The 22,680-nt window shown below is 28.3% G+C and overlaps 1 protein-coding gene across 2 annotated transcripts in view; it reads right to left on the reverse strand.

Annotated features, from left to right (window-relative positions):
• Positions 1–22,680, reverse strand: part of LOC100167737 (arrestin domain-containing protein 3-like) — a 115,214-nt gene that overhangs the window by 30,977 nt on the left and 61,557 nt on the right. The window contains exons 3-5 of one of the 2 annotated variants that reach the window (XM_029490255.1): positions 2,630–2,752; positions 1,853–1,983; positions 179–274 (exon numbers count right to left, since the gene is read on the reverse strand). In XM_029490255.1, coding sequence (XP_029346115.1) covers positions 179–274; positions 1,853–1,983; positions 2,630–2,752 — 350 coding nt within the window. Of the gene's footprint in view, positions 1–178; positions 275–1,852; positions 1,987–2,629; positions 2,753–22,680 lie in introns of both variants that reach the window. The other variant, XM_029490254.1, reaches the window with a different exon arrangement.

The raw sequence follows: 22,680 nt of genomic DNA on the forward strand, positions 1-22,680 counted from the left end.
TTTACTTATTGTATTATTTTGTGTATACAGATTGTAAATATATTTTATAAATAAAAAAAGTTAATAAGTTGGAATAAATTTAACTTGAATTCATTATTCGTTAATGGCCTCAAACATGTATTTTGTTAAACTGCTTTGAAAATTATTATATCCTATAAACAAAAATTATATTACTTACCAGATATTGATCGTCCATGCAGTCAATATGTGGTCCTATAATGGTGAAGTACTTCATGCCTTGTGGAGGAGACGCGTACGGTATATCGAGAGTGACCTGCGGAAAAGACAAGTCTCTGACCAAGGTAAGAAAAAATGAAATGCTAAGTGCACATACATATGCAGATATTATGACAACTAGGGGGTTACTATAACCTCTCACAAGACCCTCTCCTATAGCTCCTCGAATTTAGCATCCACACCAAAATCCAAACCGCGATATGCTTTAAAAATAAGTTTATGACAGTCCACACGAACACAAAAAAGTAAAAACATGCATATTATATTCTTCTTGCTTATTGCTTTGAGATGTGTAATATTTTGAGATCAAAAAATGGTTTAATTTAAATTATTGTATTATTGTCTCTATAGAAGTTCGGATAGCAGGAATTATTTTTTTTTACTTTTATTATTGTACACTCAATATTTCAAAAAGTATAAATGATTTTGAAAAAAAAAATCTATATGATACTGGTCGTTAAAAACCCACATTTTTATCCTCAACATTTTTTAAGTTTTTATTTGTTTGAATGACAACATACAGTTTTAATTTCATATTCCAAAGTAGAATATTAACATATTATAATATTAACATATATAATATGTTAATGGGCCGGGTGCCTGGGTACACATACCTATTTTGACTTTCCACTAATTTTTTGTAAGAATTTCGTTGTCATAGTTACTATTATTAACAAAAACATATATATGATTCACAAATTTTCCTTGGAGTTTAAAATATTGAGTGGTTTACCACTTAACCGTAATCCTAACCATATCCGTATGTCAGCAACTTTTTCTTTTGTATATAAATGGTTGCCATTGGTGACTCGCGCAGATCAAGTTTAAGCATTCATCAAATTGCTGCGTTTACATGACCTCGACTAAAGAAACTATATCTTAAAAACCTTAATGTATGTATGCAGCTTATACATTCAAAAACTACGCATATAATTTGACGATAATCTCAGAGATTTTTTCAAAGTATTTCGATACATAACAATCGAATTTAGAAGTACATCTACAGTAGTATTTTATGAGTTATAAGTATTTGAACTTTATATGAGCGGAGTAATGGATACTTATAACTATAAACTCCTCGTCCTAAATTCTAAACTTTTCTGCTGGTGAAGCTGAAATTAAAACTGTATATTTTAGTACAAAAAGTAAAAACTTAAAAATTATAATGATAAAAAATATTTAAAATATAATTTTTTTAAACTTGTAAAAAATATTATAAAAAAAATTAATACTTTTAGAAATAATGAGTGTCTTGCGCTAAATGAATCACACGGTATTATATATATGTATACATATACATATCTACAGAGCGTGTGCGTGTATAAAATACCAAGTACTAAATAGTAAGAGTGACTATTAATATAAATGTCTTATTTTAGCTCCCTCAATGCACTTTAGGTCTCTTTTTTTTCATTTCTCACATAAATCACTCACCCGCAAACATCGTTTTTTTCAAATAAAAAAAATCCTCGAATACATAACTAATTTATAGATACATATACGCGCGTATAGCAATGGAAATACAATTTATTGATATAATATACGTTTTAGATCTGTAGAATATAATATATACGTGGTGCGTTATATACGGCATTCACACGCACTCGGCGTTTACCTTGATGTAGTATCTGACGTATCCGGGTTTGCTTTCGAACGAACAAGGCAGCGAGCTCTGAGGAAGTTGAAACTTGAACGGGAAGTGGTGAATTCCGCGCGGCAGTATCGGAGCGGGACCTTCTTGCCGGTCTACTGGAATACATTTTTTTACATTTAAATTTCCTCGGTGAAGAATTAGGTATTTTTTTACACTACATACCTATTTTATTTGAGTTCAACACGAATGTAGATTATCAAATATTACATAATATAGTCATATGGTTACATATTACATGTTGTATACAGACTTTATAGTAGAATTCCCAATAAAGTATTTCATCATACGTAGCTTATTTACATTTATAATACTGTTTTCCAAATGTATTTAAAGCTGTATTTTGAATAATTTTGAAAGATTTCGAATGAGGATTTTTTTATTTTAATAATTAATATAATTTAATTTGTATTGTTATATTATGTTGTAAATTATAAAATATCATCTTAGTTGTATACTTGTATTATATAGGTACAGATATTAAGAAACACTCAACCCTGTACAATATATTTTAACATTTGCTAAAATTTCAATTTTTCTCGCAGACAAGTATAATTTATTTAATATCCAAACCAAAAATAATTTTAAAAGTATTTGGGGTATTTGTATATAGTATTTGAAACACATTATTCGGAATACTATTTTTCATAGGTATTTGAGTACCTGCTTATTTGTTCTAAATACTTTTAAAAAGTACTTTACTCAACCCTGCTTTTATATTTCATACGTGTATTTACAAACCTTTTCCGAAGATTAGCGAACGATTGTCGATGAAGTATTGATCGTCTTTGATAGCTGAACGATCACCGCTGACCAACACTTGCCACTCCGCGTGGGCCTTACCCCTGAGGACGATACGAACGGCTGTGAATGATAAAAATAATTTTATTTTTAACTGGTTATTATACTTTTGGATTCGTAACGCAAATAATGAACTATTTCAAACAGCGTTATACATGTGTTATATTATATCAGTAGTCGGTACCAATATAGAAATATTATGTAAGGTGGTTAATCTAATTGACCCAATAGTTAAATCGATTTTTATATTTTTGTTCAGACTTTGATAGTTATCTTCGTCCCCGTGTATATAGCTGAAAAAAGTCGAACAGGCGTGCATTTTACTAATGTAGTCTTGAAAACTAGTTTGGAAATTGTAGTATACAGTATTTAGTGTATACCTCATCCCCGTACAATTAATATGTTGTGATTTTAACTTTTTAGTGAAATAATTTATATTATATTCTCTTGTATGCACAGTGCATAGTGCACACTACACATAATAATCTTATCTATATGTACAATATAATATTTTATACGTTACATGTTTTTTATACGATACGTTTATGTAGGTACAATATATTATATTCGCACGCGCAATACACGTTTTTATATCATTCGACACGGAAAAGAGTTACATATATTTTTGACCCGGTGAATATAATAATATATTTTATATGTTGTTGTCAGTTCTGCGTAGGTATAATACAGAAAACGTTTCCAGTATAATATTACGTTATTTTCGTCTATAATACCTACCTACACTTACAGAAAACGTTCCTACACATACAAACAATGTGCTATCCGCAGAACACATTTCATTTTTTTCAGACGACATCGCCAGATTGTCTTATTTTCAATAGTTTATTATTATCGCATGAACATAATATAATATAATATTATTTTATGGGAACATTTAAGCCTAAGCATTTTTATCTATTGTTACGATAGTTTATATTATTTTATTTGTTGTGATTTTACACAATTATTATATAGTATATACAATATACATGCTTAATGCTTATGTTTTAAAAATCTCTAATGACTAGGGCTCGGAAGTTGTAGGAGCTAAAAAAATCAAGATATGCATGCAAATATGCACAAAAAATTGCAAAATATGCATTAAACATGTTAAATATGCGAAAAACTATGCGTATAAAATCAATGAAATATGCACTTTTTTAGCTAAAATTGGCGAAATATGCATTTTCAATTTTCAATTTTAGATTCTGAGTGAAACGATGAATGTATTGATTTTACAATGATGTGTGTTTTTTTATTTTTTTTTTTTATTTTTGTGTCTGTCATCACGTTTTAGGACAGTAAAAGTGCTTGGATTTTCTTCAACAGTATACCTTTTCTGATAGGAAAGTGAATCTAGTTGGTACTTTGGGGGGTCAAAAGTAAAATTTTTCCAATAGTTTTCAATAGCGCCGTGATAAACAAAAGAAAAATTAAGGAAAAACGGGAATTTTTACGCAAAATCTGTTTTCGAGAAAATTTTTGATGTAACTTTAAAACGAATGACTGTAGAAGTAGACATGAAGTTTTCACTGGTTGTTTATATTTCCATTTTCTATACATGATAAATTTTTCAAAATATTTTGATTTGTTTTGAGCTGTTTACGGACAATTCCAGTTTCCAATTTAATTAGTTTTTTTTTCTATGAATGTCAATATAACTTTATTTGTTGAGTAAAAATACTTAAAAATTTAATACAAGGCTCCTACTATATTGTTACAATGACATTTGAATAATATTAAAAATCCTTAGTCACAGTTTTTTTTTATTAGCATTTAAAGTTCAAAAATTGAAAAATATGGAAAAATCACGAAAATTACCTAATTATGTTGAGTATCTATAAAAAACTCAAATTAAATTTTTATGAGCGTTTGAAATTCATATTTTTACAACATTTGATATTTGCTCGATTTCTCATGAGACGATTTTCTTATTTTGTTGTAATTAAAAAACGAATGACTGTAGAAACTTGAAAATTTCACTGAATGTTTATATATTAGCATTTTATATATACGATAAAATTTTGAAAATAATTTGACTCTTTTTGAGCTGTTTACGGACATTGTAAGTTTTCAATTTTTTTAGTTTTTTTTTCTATAAATATCAATAAAGTTTTATCTATTGGGCCAAAAAGTGTAAAAAATTAATGCAAAGCTCCTGATACATTGTTACAATAGCAGTTGAAAAATATTAAAAAAACATATGCACAATTTTTTTTTATAAGCATTTGAAGTTAAAATGTTGACAAAATTTATCAAATTTAAAATTGAATAATTATTTTGTAGTTAAAAATTTATAAAATGTTCAACTTTTATATCCAAGGCTTGAAAATTTAAAACAAGATTTCACGTAAATATTTAATTATGTTGCCAAAAATTCTAAGAAATACATAAGTACAGTTTATTTTTATAGTCATTTTAATTTTCAACTTAAGACGAAATTTCATATTAAAAAACCTGGAATAACTATTTTAGTTATTTTGTTGTGATTGTATAATATTATTTGTGGGTACTTGAAACTTCTAAAGTATACTATTATATATCTATGATAGTACCACGGTTTGTTGTTGATGTATAACGCGTTACCTGATTGATATTGTGATATGATTAATTTGGAATTTATTATTAATACCTATTATAGGTCAATTTTTTTTTAATACTATAGATAAGTATACTTATAATAGGTATGTCTAATACCTAGACTGACAAACCGTCTCCACTCAGAATCGTTTTTCTTATCCAGTGATATTATATCATTGAATTCAAATTTAATACTATCCATTATACAGTGACCCTTGTAACCTACTGTACAGCAGAGCGACATACACTTACCCACCTTTTTTTAACTCGCAATTGTATACCTACTTCAAATTTCTATTTCTATTTAATTAGCTAGGTCTGCTATAAATTGAGATCATACAGAACAATATGCAATTCCTACAACTTCCGAGCCCTAAAAATAAGTATTTCGGCATACTAGCATGATAGACTAAATGCGTGTCACAATATCACTGTCATTAACTCCGTAATTGACTATGGCGATGACAATAAATATCTTCGTTGATAATTTTAAGTTTTATATTCAATATTAGTTGAAATATACAGGTTAAGAAAGAAAAAAATCAATTTTTTTAGAAAAATATAAAATATGTATAATATGCATATAAAATCAATGAAATATGCACTTTTTTAGCTAAAATTGATAAAATATGCAAAATATGCATTTTCAATTTTCAATTTTTCAACTCGCGATTGTATACTTCAAATTTCTAGCTAAGTCTGCTATAAATTGTGATCATACAGAAAAATATGCAATTCCTACGACTTCCGAGCCTTACTTATGACTATACAATATATATGTTTATATAGTTTGGAAAATTAATTTAAATTACATTTTTAAAGCTGTCTATCATCAAAGTTACCAACCTTGTCTCGCAGAGTAATACGATTACATAATGTAACTAAAAAGTTTTAAAAAAAGTCAGTTTCAAATATTTAGGTACCTATCGTACAAACAAGATGGGTGTTATTTATATAAAAACTTTCGTACAGATAAATTTAGTTTAATGATTGAGAAGAGATAATATAAGTGGATCAGATAAAATGTTTTCTATACAATAAAGTTACCCGGGTTCGCGGACTTTTAGTATATATGTATATACTGTAAATATATGGTAGATGCGAAAAACTTTTGATGATACAATGTTAATTAATAATTTTACCGTTAACTGTATATCATTATAAATCTACTAGAAATTAAGGTGCATACTTGCGGTTTATTTTTAAAATGATCAACATCATCGTTGTTTGTAAATACCTTTGCAAAAACCCAACGCTTATATTATTCTACAATGTATACAATAACAGATTATATTTTTATATAATCTGTGGTACAATTATTATTATACATTCGAGGCATGGGGTTATTTTACGGAAATAATTGGACTTGCTGATTTGTACAGAAAGGAAATATGGCCTATAATATTTTTCTTATTGTGGTGACCTCAAATATTTTTTCTCACCATTCTGTGTAACCGATTTATATACCTAACGTTTTCGATGTCACGGTTATTTATTAACAAAATCATATATTTTATGATAGATTTTTCTTGTAGAGGAAAAATATCGAGTAACACGCACTTGTAACATTGATTAGGTTAACCCAGAGATTCCCAACCAGGGTGCCGCGAAATTATTTGAAATATATTTTTTAAGAAAAAACGATTTCATGAAAAATATAGCACTGCGAGTAATAAAACGGACTATAATATAAAACCTATTGTGTTTCATATATTTTGTAGAAATATTACGATGTTCAATCTATTTTAATGATCATACCAGTTTGATTGCTATGGCTTGGTGTCTTGTGACTTTATCTTATCTTAATTTTTATAAAACATATATCGACAATAGTACTTAATTTAATAATCTACTAACAATTTCAGTACTATCAGTCTGGTTTTAGTCATCATTGCGAAACATTTATATTTCAGTCGTGTTTAGATATTTTGTAATTTCATATAATTTCATATAATTAAATTTTTGTTAAAATAATGGATACATTTATTGTTAAAAACCGAAAACTAAATGAAGATGAAATTTCATCTAATCATAATATTGAATCAACTTCTGGTGAATCAAATCAAGCTAGTTCTAGTTCTACTGGTAATAAAATAGGTTTATATAATATTAGTTATTTAGCTATGGGATTTACTTGGTATGGAAATGAAAATTGTCCTCAACCAGAATGTATTGTATGTGGAGTGAAATTATCCAACGCAGCTATGGTTCCAAGTAAATTGAATAAATTAATATAATTGATTCTTATCCTAAATTATTAAATTTATCTTGGGAATATTGTTTTAGTATTTGCACTGATGACACTGATAGGTTAACCTATAGAATTAACTACAACTACTTACGAGGACTTTTTTCCGACCGATTTCACGTCATATAAATTTCGAGTTACATCATGTAAGTTTTCCCTAATATGAAGATTTTAAAATTATAGTAAGTAATTAATAGTAATAGATTAGCATTTTATAATTTTATAATAGACTAGCTGACCAGGCAAAGGTTGTTTTGTCATTTATTTATTAGTGAATTATGTAGTATAAAAATAATTAACTCTCGTCTCGCCCAAATTTAATACCGGAATTGGAAACGTACAGCCATGATCGTGCGAAAAACATGGAAATTCGAAATTGGGCCCCACAGACTTCCAACGATTGGCCTTGCGATTTATTGATTGTCATCGCAAAAGCCAACCGAACGGGGAACTGAATCCACTTGAATTGGAATGGAAGATCAATTAGAATAATAGGAATTCGTAGGATAAGGACTTCCTCTCCTTTGAATTTTGCCCTTGATGATCGTCGCTTGAATCGTTCATCAGTTTCTTGACGGAGAATCCCGTACTATTGCACAATTTCGGATGATTCAAATTCCGCAACATGATTATGATTATGATCGATTCCACCTTAAGCACTTTGTCAAATTTGAGGTGATGATTGTGCAGCACTAACCTGTGCAATATGGGCATGTCTCCATTAATTTGCTGATGCGCGTTTCTCTTGCGTTTGATTATCACGGACATTCTGACTAATTATTGCGCAAAGTGTACGTCGTCCAAGGTTTGATCGTCTGGTAGGAGGCATTACTCAAGCAATCATATTCAAAAGAAAAGATTACGTAATGTGTTTCGCAATTAATGCCCGCAATCCAATTGGATAATATTAAACACGTATCGTTCTAATGTTCTAGTATTCCGACATCTTCACGATGATTCCAAAAAATTTATTTTACTCCGTGGCATCGCCGAGGAATTGTTGAATCATATCGTGCGCATTAGTTTTATTCACATAGATCTCATAGAGAAATTCAAATTTTTCATGTTTGGGTTTTTCCAAAATTTCCTTTCGAAAAAACTTCTCCTGGCAATTACAAACAACTAAAACATTTGAGCCAAATCGGCCCAGCCGTTCTCAATTGATAAATTACTATACACGTTTCACATCATTTTTATATATGTATAAGCAAACCTGGGAATAAACGCGTTAAAAAGTTAAAAGTTAAGTTAAAAGTTAAGGTAATTTTAACTTTTAACTTAACTTTTTTTAATTTAATTTTCATTAACTTAATTTTTAACCGAACTTATTTTAATTGCTATTAACTTAATAAATAACAAGTTACTTTTAATCAAATTCAAGTTAAGTTAATTTATAAATAATTAAATAATAAAAATAAAAATAATTATTGATACTACATAACCATTTACTAGAATAGGGAATTTCAAATATAGTTAAATCAATTTTTTAAATAAATATTTTACTGAAGTATAAAGTTGGCTATATTCTCTAATAGTTTTAGACTTTTAGTTCCCTGAAAAAGTATTCAGAGTTTAAAATTAAGTACATTCTTAAATACCATGTTATTTTTATTTAATAATTTTTAAAAAATGTATAGTACTTATCTGTATTAGTGTATTAATAAATCAAAAGGTTGTATTTGTTTTGAAATTTTCAATTTTGTATTTTTTTCGTACCTACTTCATAATTCTATTAATTCAGTAGGTACCCATGTATAGAAAAGCTATTGGCTATTTCCTGTGTTCAATAATATTTATGATTTTTATTATTTAAATCATATTACTGGGTATATATAAATATATTAAAAAAAAAAATATAAATAACTTAACTTAACTTAAGTTAATTGAAAATGTTCATATAACTTTTAACTTAACTCAGTTAAAAATTATCATTAACTTGCCCAGGCTTGTGTATAAGATATATTAATATAAGTACTAACATTAAACATCGTCAGAGCATGTATTATAATATAATATTTTAATATTTTATACTCTATCCCAAATAAGAATGGTAGTCGGCGGCAACAAGATTTCGTCGGAAAGCAGTCAGGCGCAAGTGGCAACACCCGCTTGTAACCCCCACCGAGTCAAATTTCCGTGTAGTACAAACGACTCTGCGCACAAGTCGGCTGCCGACTATTATTTTTATTTAGAATAGAGTATTGTAGTAGGCACTAGAATAAAATATATAACATATTACATTCTATATTATAGTTTGTGCATCAATATTTTTAGTATATAATTATCCTTAATAGGTTCATAAAGTTTAATAACTCGGGAACTACACTTCCAAATTTTCAAAAAAATAAACTGCTTAGCAATTCGAAATAAACAGGATAGTTCTCATTTGAATACAAGACACTTCTATACACTTCTTAAATTATATTAGAATTTAAATATCTAAAAATATGGTCTTTGAGTAGGTTCCTATATAACAAAATTCCAAACATCAGAATTTGCATTATTATAGGGTAAAAATAGTGTGGGGGGGGGGGGGTGAATGCTTGGAAATGTAGTATCCTACACATGTTTGTACTATACAGTATTGTATACAATTTATGATACCCAAACCCTTAGGACTTATACGGTTAACATAATTATTTAGCAATTTTATTCAATAATCGGTACTATTCATATGATTGACAAACATATGACTATAACGTCATTAAGTTCATTTTTAATAGGTAATAAATAAACACGATTGCATTTTTTCTTAGTATCTTTAATCAGTATAAAATAATCGATTTACATCCATTCATATCAAAAGCTTCCGTCAGTCACCACTCAAACTTATTAAAAAGTTCAAAGAAAAATATACTGATTAAAAATCTTGTTGTTGAACTAACTTTTTTTTTTGAGATTACCTACCTATTTAATTAACTGAAAATCTGTAAAATCTTAATTATTTTATAATCAACTGCCAAAACAGTTAATACTTTTAATAATTTATAGTAATAATAGTAATTACTAATTAGGTACTATATTTTTTAGTATTCGAATTAGCACAAAATTCTAAAAGAATAAATTATAGTACTCGTGAGATATAATATACAGTTGTGAATATCGAAAAATACATGTACGGTGAATCGTCATTAATATTCATTGAATTAATGTACTAAATACAAATAATATTATGTTAATACTTAATACTTTGCAATCTAATCTATAATATTATTTGTTATACGAATTAATCGTGTAACACATTTAGTTATGACATTGGGTTATTTATTTGTGAAGTTTTCGATTAACTTATGTGTACGATGCACTGATATGAACATCGCTACAAAGCTATACATTTTAAGTTATTGAGATAGATATCTTTATAATAAATATACACTATACGCATTTACATTATAGTTAATTATTAGGTAGGTAGAATATTTATTTTCTATCCACAACGTTTTATTATAATATGCTTTGTCTTTGGATTATTCCTTATTATATTCTCAATATTATGATTTGTGATGCAAATTTTTATAATTAGACTTCAGTGGCTGCCAACGAGATAGTACCTATTACATAGGCGTTTTAGTGTTTAGTATTTAGGTTATATTATATTATATACCTATTCATTTTTGAATTGTATTAATTATTGATACAGTACGTCAATATGTCAGGAACTATAATGTGGTTATTAATATTATAAATACCTATAAGGCTATATCGAATATTAAAATAGTTCTTGATCAGTAACATTATTTTAGTTAGTAAAATATGACAAGGTACAAAAAAAAAGGTTATGGTTAAAAAAAAAAGATTGTATCGTTACATAAGACTCAAAATAAATTTGGTAAGAGTCTGAATATTGTAAATACTATAGTCTATAGTAGTCGATGTAGGTAGGTATCTACTGGAAAATTTAAAGTTGATAACAAAACTGTATTAAATACATCTAACTCAAGCATACATCTATCATGGACCATGATGGCATAGATCATCATAAATATAGATTCACTGTTGCGTACTATTATAACGATGTACTGCAGCCTGTAAGTAGGTAGGAACTATATGTTGTAGGAAATAATATTACTTTTGAGTATGTGTCAAACGTTCCTATAACAATTGCTTGCATACATTATACACGTGTACAATACAATGGACATGTAGTATAGTTATATTTTATTTCAATTAGAATCATTGACATTTTAGACTAATAAACTTAAAAACACGAACCGTCGTAAATTATCGTTATAAATGTATAAAGCAGAAAGCAGGAATAATTTATAATATCATGTACATACACATATTATCTATATATAGGGTGGTTTTTTAAATAAGTATAAAACGTGATCTGATTTTTCAACTAGTCGGTAATTTCTTCTGTATCGATAAAACGTCTTTCACGATTTATTTCGTTTTCATCTGACATAAGCGCATTAACATCAGCTCATCCATTCTATAATGAGCTTATTCAGTTAAGTTTTAAATTGATAAGTACAGAATAGCTTCATTGATGCATCATCCTTATTGATGCAAGTTAATTATTCGTGATTTTTATCTTTTTTTTTTTTTAGATCTGTGAAATATTTGAAATTTGAATAGGAACACCATAGTATTTTAAATGATGATATAGGTAAAAGAATGTAGAAGGTAGAAGAATGTTTTAAAAAAAAGGGTTAGTCCATATACCCAAATTATATATTATATAGTATCAATGGTAAGACATGGCGTGCCCATAAAATCATAACAGCATATTATGTGTTACGCGTATATGAGTTGCTTGTATATATTATAATTGTTGTCAAACCTTACAACTTACAAGTTATCAATATTATTGCTTCATTTACTTTTAATTGGAATTGACAGTAAATATTCTAAATTGTTTTATTCTATTAAAAACGCCTACCTATATACTTTACGGTGGCACCAAAACAGTAAATGTGGTCAATCGTAACAGTTAATACATTATGTTACATACCTGATCCCTAGTCAACAGTCAAGTGGTAATTTTATGAAATAGGCACTCCGTACTCATAAAAAGGTCCGTTGAGTCTTGTATATGCTGGACTCGGGAAATATCAACTTTTTTATAGCCATTTTAATTTTAATATCAAAACAGACAAAAGAAAAAATTAGAGAAGCCTAAAAGTAGAAATGTACGAGTAAAAAATGTCATTAAAACTTTTGGAAATTTGTTTGCTAGTAAAAAACGGCCACTTTGGAGTTCGAAATCTAAACGTGGAATGCAGTTGGTGTTATATAAAACGAGTAACAAGAAGTCGCATAACGCTCGATAACCTAGCATATCTTAACTAACTTAAAAACTAGAGCAATCCCTCTTCAAGTGCGCTTGGTTTAGTTTCGGGTAACTAATAAAAACGAAATATTGATTTCTAAATAAATGGCGCAATACACACGTGAGTCTATAACATCAGCAATACATTTCACTAGATATTTAAATTTATACATATTAGGTATTGAATTTTATTTTTATTTTATACTAGGTCAACCGTGGTGGTTATCTTAGTACAGTGAATGAATGTATACGTTCGTTCTGCGTCGATATATCGGTAGGTATTTTAATAAGTGATTACCCTTTATTCGAAAGATTTCCGTTTGATTATATGTTATCGATAAAATGGTTTTATATTTTCAAAAAAATTGTATGTACCGGGTATATTGTACTTACTTATTAGATGTCTAGATTAAATACTCAATCCATAATATAGTTGTTTTAATTTTTCATATTTTAGAGGTTAATGATTTTAAGTTATGATAGCTTTGGTTTATCTGCGAAACAACAATGCAATAAAAGCGCGAATTAACCTATATAGAAATATAGAACACGTCTATTTTAAGTAGGACGTTTCCGCCTGTGGTCCCACATATTCAAATTATATCAAATATCATAAAATCAAATTGAATATTGATATTACGTGTCTAAAAAATGTTGTTATAAATATATAATTTAATGATAGACGTTATAAAAATACTATGAAAAACTCTTTAAAAATATTTTGTTTGCAGTACCTATATCACTATTATAGGTAGGCGATATATAACATATTAACATATACATCGGTATATGCGGTTTGCTATTAAATAATAAATAACACATTTCTTTGTACTTTATGCTATTAATAACATGTTTAGTTGAATTACATTTATTTTTTAAATTAAAAGGCAATACGTTGTTTATTATAATATAGGTACCTATTATTATTTTATTTGTTCATAATATCACGTAAATTTTCAGCGATTTATCACACAATGATATTTAAAATCTTTTATTAAAATTGTATTTCAATTTAATATTATATATTTCATGTGGACCGATCAATATAAACCCTTAAAACGTGAGACTATATTATTATCAGGGAGAAGTGTTGGTGACAAAATAAAGAGAAAGTTGCGGTGACGTTATTGCAGCCTCACTTGATAAATAGTAGGTACACGATCTTATAAATTGTCTTTTGTTGTAAGAACATACAGTGATTTTCAATTTCCGGATAAAAGTAAACTAAGTGATATTTTTACTTAAACATCCTTTTGGATATTTTTTTAAATAAAATAAAAGTAATCTAAACCTGGGTCTTCACTAAATCTTTTTGAAAGGTATGCCAATATAATATATTGTATTATTGTACTTATTAGAATTTTAACAAAAAAATTTAACATTATAATATTGTATTATATATTTATATTTTATTTGCGTACATATTTGGTTATTCTTTACACTAATTAGAAAAATTATTACTAGGATTAGGGATTTTTGCATAGTATGATTGGTTAAACCATAAAGAAATTCAGCTATAGATCAAGAATGGTTCTTACTAGTACAATAGTACCTATCTTTGAAAATATTGAGTTTACTAAATATTGTGTAGGTATCAAATAATACTAATTACTAAGTACTTAAGCTATTACATTTTAACATTTATCAACACTATACAACTTTGTATATAAAACAAAATCTGATAGTATATAATAGCATTCGGAAAATTAATCCGATCAATATTTGATGGATTAATAATAAAAAAAAAAAACTAATTAAGGATTTGTTTGAACTTAGAATAGGTTAGGTCTTAGGTGCTTGCTTTATAGTGTTTTGTCTTGACATTTTTTTGTGATTACCATTAAAACTGTATCGATAAATAAAAAAAAGATCACGTTTTAAAAATGTTCACAAAGGATCAACTTAAAAAGTGGATTACCTATCTGTAGAAACGCAATTACGTACTACTGCTAGTAATTTTAGCACTGTCATACCAGTAAACTGTCAACCTACATTGTAATTATCAGGTACCTATATCACTAGTACCGTAAAATTAATAATAGGTCTTAATAAAATCTAAAATTAATAACTTATATGAACAACTGTTCATTGTTTATTTAGTTTGTCTAGGAAATTAAAGCTCCATAACGACATACCTAACCAAAACCAAATACACATATACAATGAACAGCTTCCGTCAATAATATTATTGATATTATTATAGATTATATTATAATAAATTACACATATTAGTAGTAAACAGCTAATAAGTAATACTTATTAAAAATAGAAATAATTGGTTTTAAAATAAAGTGCCCAATGTTTTGTTGAGTTGAAGTTAGTAAGTAGAAAATCCTCTTTCGTATGAATAAACATTAACCATTAAAAGTACTGCTATAGCAGTAGTGATATACATAGGTTCCTACATCAAATTTAAAAATTGCTGTTATAGCAGTACTGTTCATGCAGTAACTGTACAGTGTTAACATTTTTTTACACCTAATTTGGTATTACACCATAATTGAGTTTAATCCAAACATTAGCTATATGAGTGAAGATCTTACCACTTAGTATTACACCTATCTACTATCGTAATTATATATGATTGTGCACCGACTTGTAATGTACATTTACATTTTTTTTAACAATTTTTGTAATAAAATAAATCTAATAGTGTATACCTAAAGTACTTGTCTTATGAGATCAGAAAAACCAGATAGTATTATATTTCAAAACATTATTTAAAATTGTAAATTCTAATGATAAAAATATGGTAATATTTAATTTTAAATCAAGGTTGATAAATTCTAAAACACGTGTCTTCATTATACTGTTAACATTTCTATTTTGTACGAATGTAAAAATATCGATCAAGTTGAACTTCAATAAAAAAAAAAATTTTACCAACATTTTTAATCTATAAATATTGTTGGAGTGTTCAATTCAATTAATACAAGTGTAGTATACCGAATTAATATGGCATATAACGATATAAATTTAAAAAATAATTTCAATGTTGAACCCCGAGAGAAAAAATCGTATTTAATTTATTTGTATTATTGTTTATACAGAAAAATTTTAATTAAAATGTAGGTACATGTTTTCGATATTTTCTTTTAAGATTTTTGAAATACATCAGTATCTGCAGTGTTGCAGTGTAAATTATAGGTTTCTCATGAAATAAAAAAAAATATTACATAAAAATAGGATTTAGAATCATACACATTAATTGTATGAGGTGGCCCATAAAAATAATACTCAGATTACGCGCTGTTTATTTAATAATTAAAATAAAATGACTGTTTTACTATAATAACTACCAAAATGACTATATCTTGCTATCTTAGGTACAATAAGTCATATCACACAACAACTACGACTTTTAAAATTACGTGCAGAAAATAATAAATAGTCGTGACTTCTGATTTTTTCATATTATTTTTCCAAAATATCGACAAATAATATTTATTTTATTATTTTTTTTTTATAGTTCTGAAAAATTGCGTGGAACGAATTTTAAGGGAGACCTTATACTAAATTCATCGGTAGACCGAAAATATGGCATTGTATGTCGTGTACGAGCACCAGGAAATGTACAATTTCGAAGTAAATACACCTAACCAGTATAGATCGTACTTAAAACTGTAAATTAAATAAATTAATACACATATCAGTCATCAGTGACATTGTAAATTAATTTCAAAGTGTCTCGCCTTCCATAATAGTATGAGTGACATCGGTAATATTATAAGCACACATCTCATGAGTCATGGGTATTCAATGTCTATCGAGAGGCCAAGTTAAATTACCCTGACTATATATATTATATCGCTACAATTAGTCAAGACGACTTTGTTCGACTGTCCATTTTTTTGTTGAAACTTTCTTTATACTAATATGTTAATTGTTATGTATAAGTCCCTTAAAATAACACCGAAAATGGCGATATTTGTAAATAAAACTATCATCAGTAAATGGCAAATGCAGCGTATATTAAATATTTAAATATAAAATAAGTACATATTATTTTGCGTATATTGAATTGATTTCATTCCTATTTTGTTATCGTATTTGATAATATTATGTTGAGAATATAATAATGACATTTTTTACTGGAATGTAGTTTGATCTTTATTTTAACAGTCAGTTCAAAGTTATGCTTATATTAGTCTTAAATTCCCCATTATGAATGCATATATATCCTATATATATCCGAGAGCTATGAGTAAACATAATATTATATCTATATAAAGGGTCTGTTGTTTTTCGTACGTTTATTAAAAACGGACATTTTGTTTATTCTTAAGTAACAAATATTTGAAATATCAAGCATGTTAACTCACAAAAACAAATACTAAACGTTATAAAAGTGTACCTAATTATTTGAGGAACATCGCAATAACTTTGTAGTTACCAGTGTTTAATGAATGTTAAGACCTGAAACCTTCTGAATCATTTTAGATTCTGATCGAAGAGATAAATGTTATTGATTTTACAATGATAAACTGTGCTATTTTTTTTTTTGAAGTTGTACTTCTTTACGCAGGGTAGTGAGGAAATAAAAAGCGAACGGCCGCGTACGAACGCGAAAGCGTACATGTCCGTAAATAAATAAATATTGTCATGGTAGTGTTGTTATATTATATATTATAATCGTTGTGCGCAGCCGCGGATTGTCGTAGCTGTATTTTGTAAACACTAAAAAAAAATTGTGACCGGCTTCATTTTGCCGTTACCGCGTCCAGCGGTAACCGCCACCGCTGCAGTGTGTGGGGACCTTTACGCGACACGGTCCCCCGTCCCACCTTATAATAATAATAATAATAATAATAATAAGTATAATAATAATCAGTCGGTGATTATTGTATTGCTGAATGCTTGTTATCAAATAAAAATATTATAATAATGGTTGCAATCTACATCTCCCCAAATCAGAAAATGGCTGATATCATCAAATTTATTCATAAAGCATGTTTAGTGTATATCCATGAAGTTGCAGCTCTTTATGGTGGTGACGAAGATACATATGCAATGGTCATGAGTGGGGATTTCAATGTTAATTTTGCATCTTCTGATTCAGCACCTCTCGTTACTTTATTGCGAGACAAATTCAGTTTGCAACTGAATAATGATCCAACAATATCGACTACTAAATCAGGCACAACAATCGATGCAATTTTTACGCGATATATGGATAATGTTCAGTCACAAATGTACGTTTCGTATTCAGTCATCATATGCCAATCATAACTACTATACCGATTGAGCAAAATGATAATCAATCATTAGCATAAAAAATAATAATTAAAAAAAAAAAATATAAAAAATATAATTTACATTGTTTCTTTTCTTTCTTTATTATCCTCATTACCCTGCAGTCTATCCATGCCTTTCTTTCTTTTTCACTCACTCACGTGTACCATTTAAAAGAAGTTTAACTTCCCGCGCGCGTACTGGTAACACACACACACGATTTTTTTTGTATTAAATGTTTGTGTTTGTCGTCACCTTTTCATCATTGATGATGCATAGTCCCAATGTTTTTTTTTATAAGTGTTTAAAGTTAAAATGTTTTTGAAATTTATCAAAATCACTAAAATTTATTAATTATTTTTTAGTTAAAAATGTATAAAATGTTGATGAAAATTAGTGTATTTCCAGAAATATTATTAATGAGTGTCTAAAGTTTAAATCTTTACAAAATCAGATATTCACTTTTCACATGTAAAATATTGATTTCTCAATAAACAATTTTATATTATTTGTTGTAATTCAAAAATGTTAGGCTATTGCCTATTTATATCATTAACCATTCTACGGCAAGTTGGTATAATTAACAATATTTTCGGTAAAAATTAATTCAACCTACCCATATTTATTATACGCCCTGTTTTGACATCGGAGCAGTGTCGTAATTTGGGGAGTTTCAACTGGGGCATTTTCCATCAGTTAACACATTTACCACCTCAACCCCCCCACACCACCACCCTTAATCGCTATGGCACTATATGCTATGAGAATCTGAGTGAAAAAAAATGTTGAGTCGGATAAGCAGTGACAGTTGCCCTAGTCTAATAACAACTGAAATGACGCCACTGCATCGGGGGCAGTTAATATGTTTCAAGATTTTAAATCATAGCTCTATCTAGTATGTATTATCTAAGTATTTTTTAATGTTTGTTTGATCAAGTTTCGTTATGTATGTATTGTACTGTATGTATGCAAAATTTAAAATATGTTTATAAAAAAAATAAGTCGGTTAATAGACGAAATAACATACGCTGATAATATAGCATGGACAGACAACCTAACAAAGAGGTGAAGTCTACTTACAGAGTAAATCAGTAAATTATTGTTATTATATTGTAGTACTTCTTGCTTGACATAATTGAATTATGTTCGTCGGGAAACTATAATGTACAGAAATTGTATTAGTGATCGGCGGCCATTATTAAAATCAACAGTGCACTATTATTAGACTTGTTTGTTATTATTAACAATGTGTCGTATACTCATATGACATAGTATTATTTATTATAATACCTACCTAACCTAACCCTCTTTATAGTTGTATACAATAATATACGAAATAGTTTATCGCTAATAGAATTATGAGCCATTGTGATATTATATAACTGTATAACTATATACACCGTAGTATTGTATTACAATTATAATGTTTTTAAAATAGGTACTTTTTATTTTATCTGGCCAAGATTTGGCTTAGAGTTCACAGATACTCACTAATTAAAATGTATAGTGGGGGGATAGTTTGAACTCTCCAAATCTCCTCATATTGGATATGCGACTGGTGTAAATTGAACTTTAAACAACTGGTGTAAAAAAAAACTTTTAACTTAAAACTTAAATTATTTTTCAATGCACTCGAGTAGAGTAAATTATTAATTAATTCTGTAATTTTGATATTTTATTTTGTAACACACAGAAATTGTTTGGTATGTACTTTGGTTTAAAGTAGCTGCATATGTCACATAATTTAAACATGATAACCCAATTTCCTTTGAAATTATTTAAAACATACGTCTTGTATTAAATAGTTATTGTTTTAAAACATTTTATCGGATTCGTCTGAACGTTGTAAAAGTGTCTTAAAGAACAATGTGCGCATGTATAATAAATGGGAATTTATTTATAAGTTCCAAATACTTACACAGGCACACGGAAACAACGAGAGGATGCCAGGAACGTTTATCATCGAGTTTATACTAAATGTCGCTAACTACTCGGACCGCATGGTATTGAAAACGACACTACGTCATCTTATGATTAGAAAATGTATTAGAAAATAAAAATTTCCTGAATATAAAACTTATCACGCGAGTATTTAACTATGTTAGTTTTTGGGTATGGCACGGCCTACGAGTGCTGCTTTATGGGACGACAAGGGCAATATGTAGTGCAAACAGAACTATTCAAATTTTTCTCCCGCGCTGTTTGTAAAGGGTATCTACCATATTTATTATGTATAGTGTCGGCTGTCGTTATGCGCAAACATCATAAAATAAACACTGAATACACTTAGACATGTATAACCTACCTATATATATCCAGTGAAGAAAATTTATAAATTTATAAAAAAAAAGTTTTCTTTTTTCGTAGTGTTTTTTTCTTCCTTTAATGTGCATTTTGTGGAAAGGATTTATAAATTTTAAACCAATTCTCAACAATACGAGTACCTACTGTTATTTATACCTAGGTATCGTCTAACTAGTAACAAAGGTCTACTGTAGCTATAGATTTGGAAATGACAGGAGATAGCAACTACGTAAGATAGTTATGACTTATGAATAATTCGGTATTTGAATACATTCGGATTTCGGTTGAAGCGACAACGTATGAATATGTTTCCAAAAAATTAAACGCAGTTTCAAATTTTTCTTCGTATAATACGTGTTTTCTTACAGTGAAAAAGTATGTTTTCAAACACACTTACCCTCTTTAATATGCGTACATGACACACTCGACATTTTCAATTTCGTGTAAGTACTGTGTACCTATGTTTTGTACTTACATTTTTATCGTTATTCAATAAATAATAAATATACGGACAAATATTATATAGGTATAAGTTAAAGGTATTCTGACGAGTGACAACATTTTATTACCACAACACAGTTTACAACTTACAATTTAAAATTATGATAGCTATGTTATTATTATACATTTTTTTTCCACGACCACGCATCTGCATATATTATATTGTACTGTAATATCATATTCTATAAATAAACGATCATTAAAACAGTGATGTATAATAATATTGATTATAAATTATAATTAATATTATAATATTATCCAATACAATTAATTTAATTTTTTTAATTTCAAGAAAAAATTGATCCGCTTCTAATTCTACACTAGCAATTATATTTATTTATATTTGTATAATACACGCTGTAATATAATGGATTTTTAGTAATTATATGCATTTTGCTTTTAAATTTTACGATGATAGTATTTATTGGTATCGTGAAGTCTAAGACATAATATTTAAGTTTATTACGACATAATATATTATTATATTGAACCTATTGTGTCAGTTAAATTAAATTACTATTCAGTTCTTTGATGAATACTCGTCAACTTCATGAAACGGAAACCGTTTTATTTTTATCCGTTTTATCAACAATTCAGTCCATACAGAAATTTACACTTAATAATATTATATATTATGTACACATGAACTGATTTAACTTCAGCGAATGGAATTACATTATAATATTAAATTGTCGCCGGTTTTAAATGTGTAATTTTGTTCATCAAATAATGTTTTTATGGTATGGCATGACAAGAAGTTGAATGCAATGAGCCAATGAAGACTCCATGTGGTCCTTGCTTTGGCACCATATTTAGGATCTAATATTCCGATATCTCTTAGTCATAATTTAATAGAAGAAATGTGCAAGTGATCCACCGACCACCGTCCCACCGTCATCAGTGGTAAAAAAATCACTATTTTATTACACGGCGTTATAGATAGGCAATTTAGCTACACCGCGGTCGTGGGTCCGTTTTCCTGGTAAATCATAATATTATAATTTAATAAATTATAATATTGAATTTGGGGGACGAGGTGGCCGAGCGGTCAACGCGTCGGCTGCGGTGCTCGCAGTCACGGATTCGATCCCCGGTCACTGGGTGGCATTTTTCTCCGGGCAAGTCACGGTGTCCGGAGAACAAGTGCCGCCATCCCCCACTCCGGGGCATGGCAGATACCTACGGGTGCCCCATTCAAAAATTCTGCCAAAATACACCCACGTGTAACACACCCCTACCGTCAAAAACCTACTGTTCCACCCCTCCTCCCAATGGCCTAAGTTGCTGCGGGATAATTAATAAAAAAAAAAAAAAAAAAATATTGAATTTGTTATGTTTTTAAAAATGCATTATATACGCGACACAACCAGTTGCACAATTACATTAAAAATTGAAAATCTTTTATATGCTTCGTATATTATATGTCATAATCTATAAGTAATTTTTTTCTCATTTTAAATACCACTATAATAGGAGGAGTAAAATATCGTACAATGGAAATTCGATATTTATTATATGAAAACAATAATGTTTATTATTGAGCAACTCACATAAATAATACTCGTCACCCGGTCATAATTCATAATAATAGTAATTATAGCAACAACGGAAATATGATGTAACTTGTTGATGAAGGATAATAATAATACAAATTATCGCAATGTCATCGACGACTCTGTGAACTGCAGTTACGTTGTTGTTATATTATTAAATGTATAAGTATAATCACAGCATCCTCCTGCGACTGTATTATATATAATTATTCCGATCACGGAGCGTTTGATTTAGCTGAGATATTTATTATTGTGAAAACCATGCCTAAATCGTATACGATTGTCCTTTAAGTTTTCG

Source organism: Acyrthosiphon pisum, chromosome A2 (genome assembly GCF_005508785.2).
Source record: "Acyrthosiphon pisum isolate AL4f chromosome A2, pea_aphid_22Mar2018_4r6ur, whole genome shotgun sequence".
NCBI classification, from domain to species: domain Eukaryota; kingdom Metazoa; phylum Arthropoda; class Insecta; order Hemiptera; family Aphididae; genus Acyrthosiphon; species Acyrthosiphon pisum.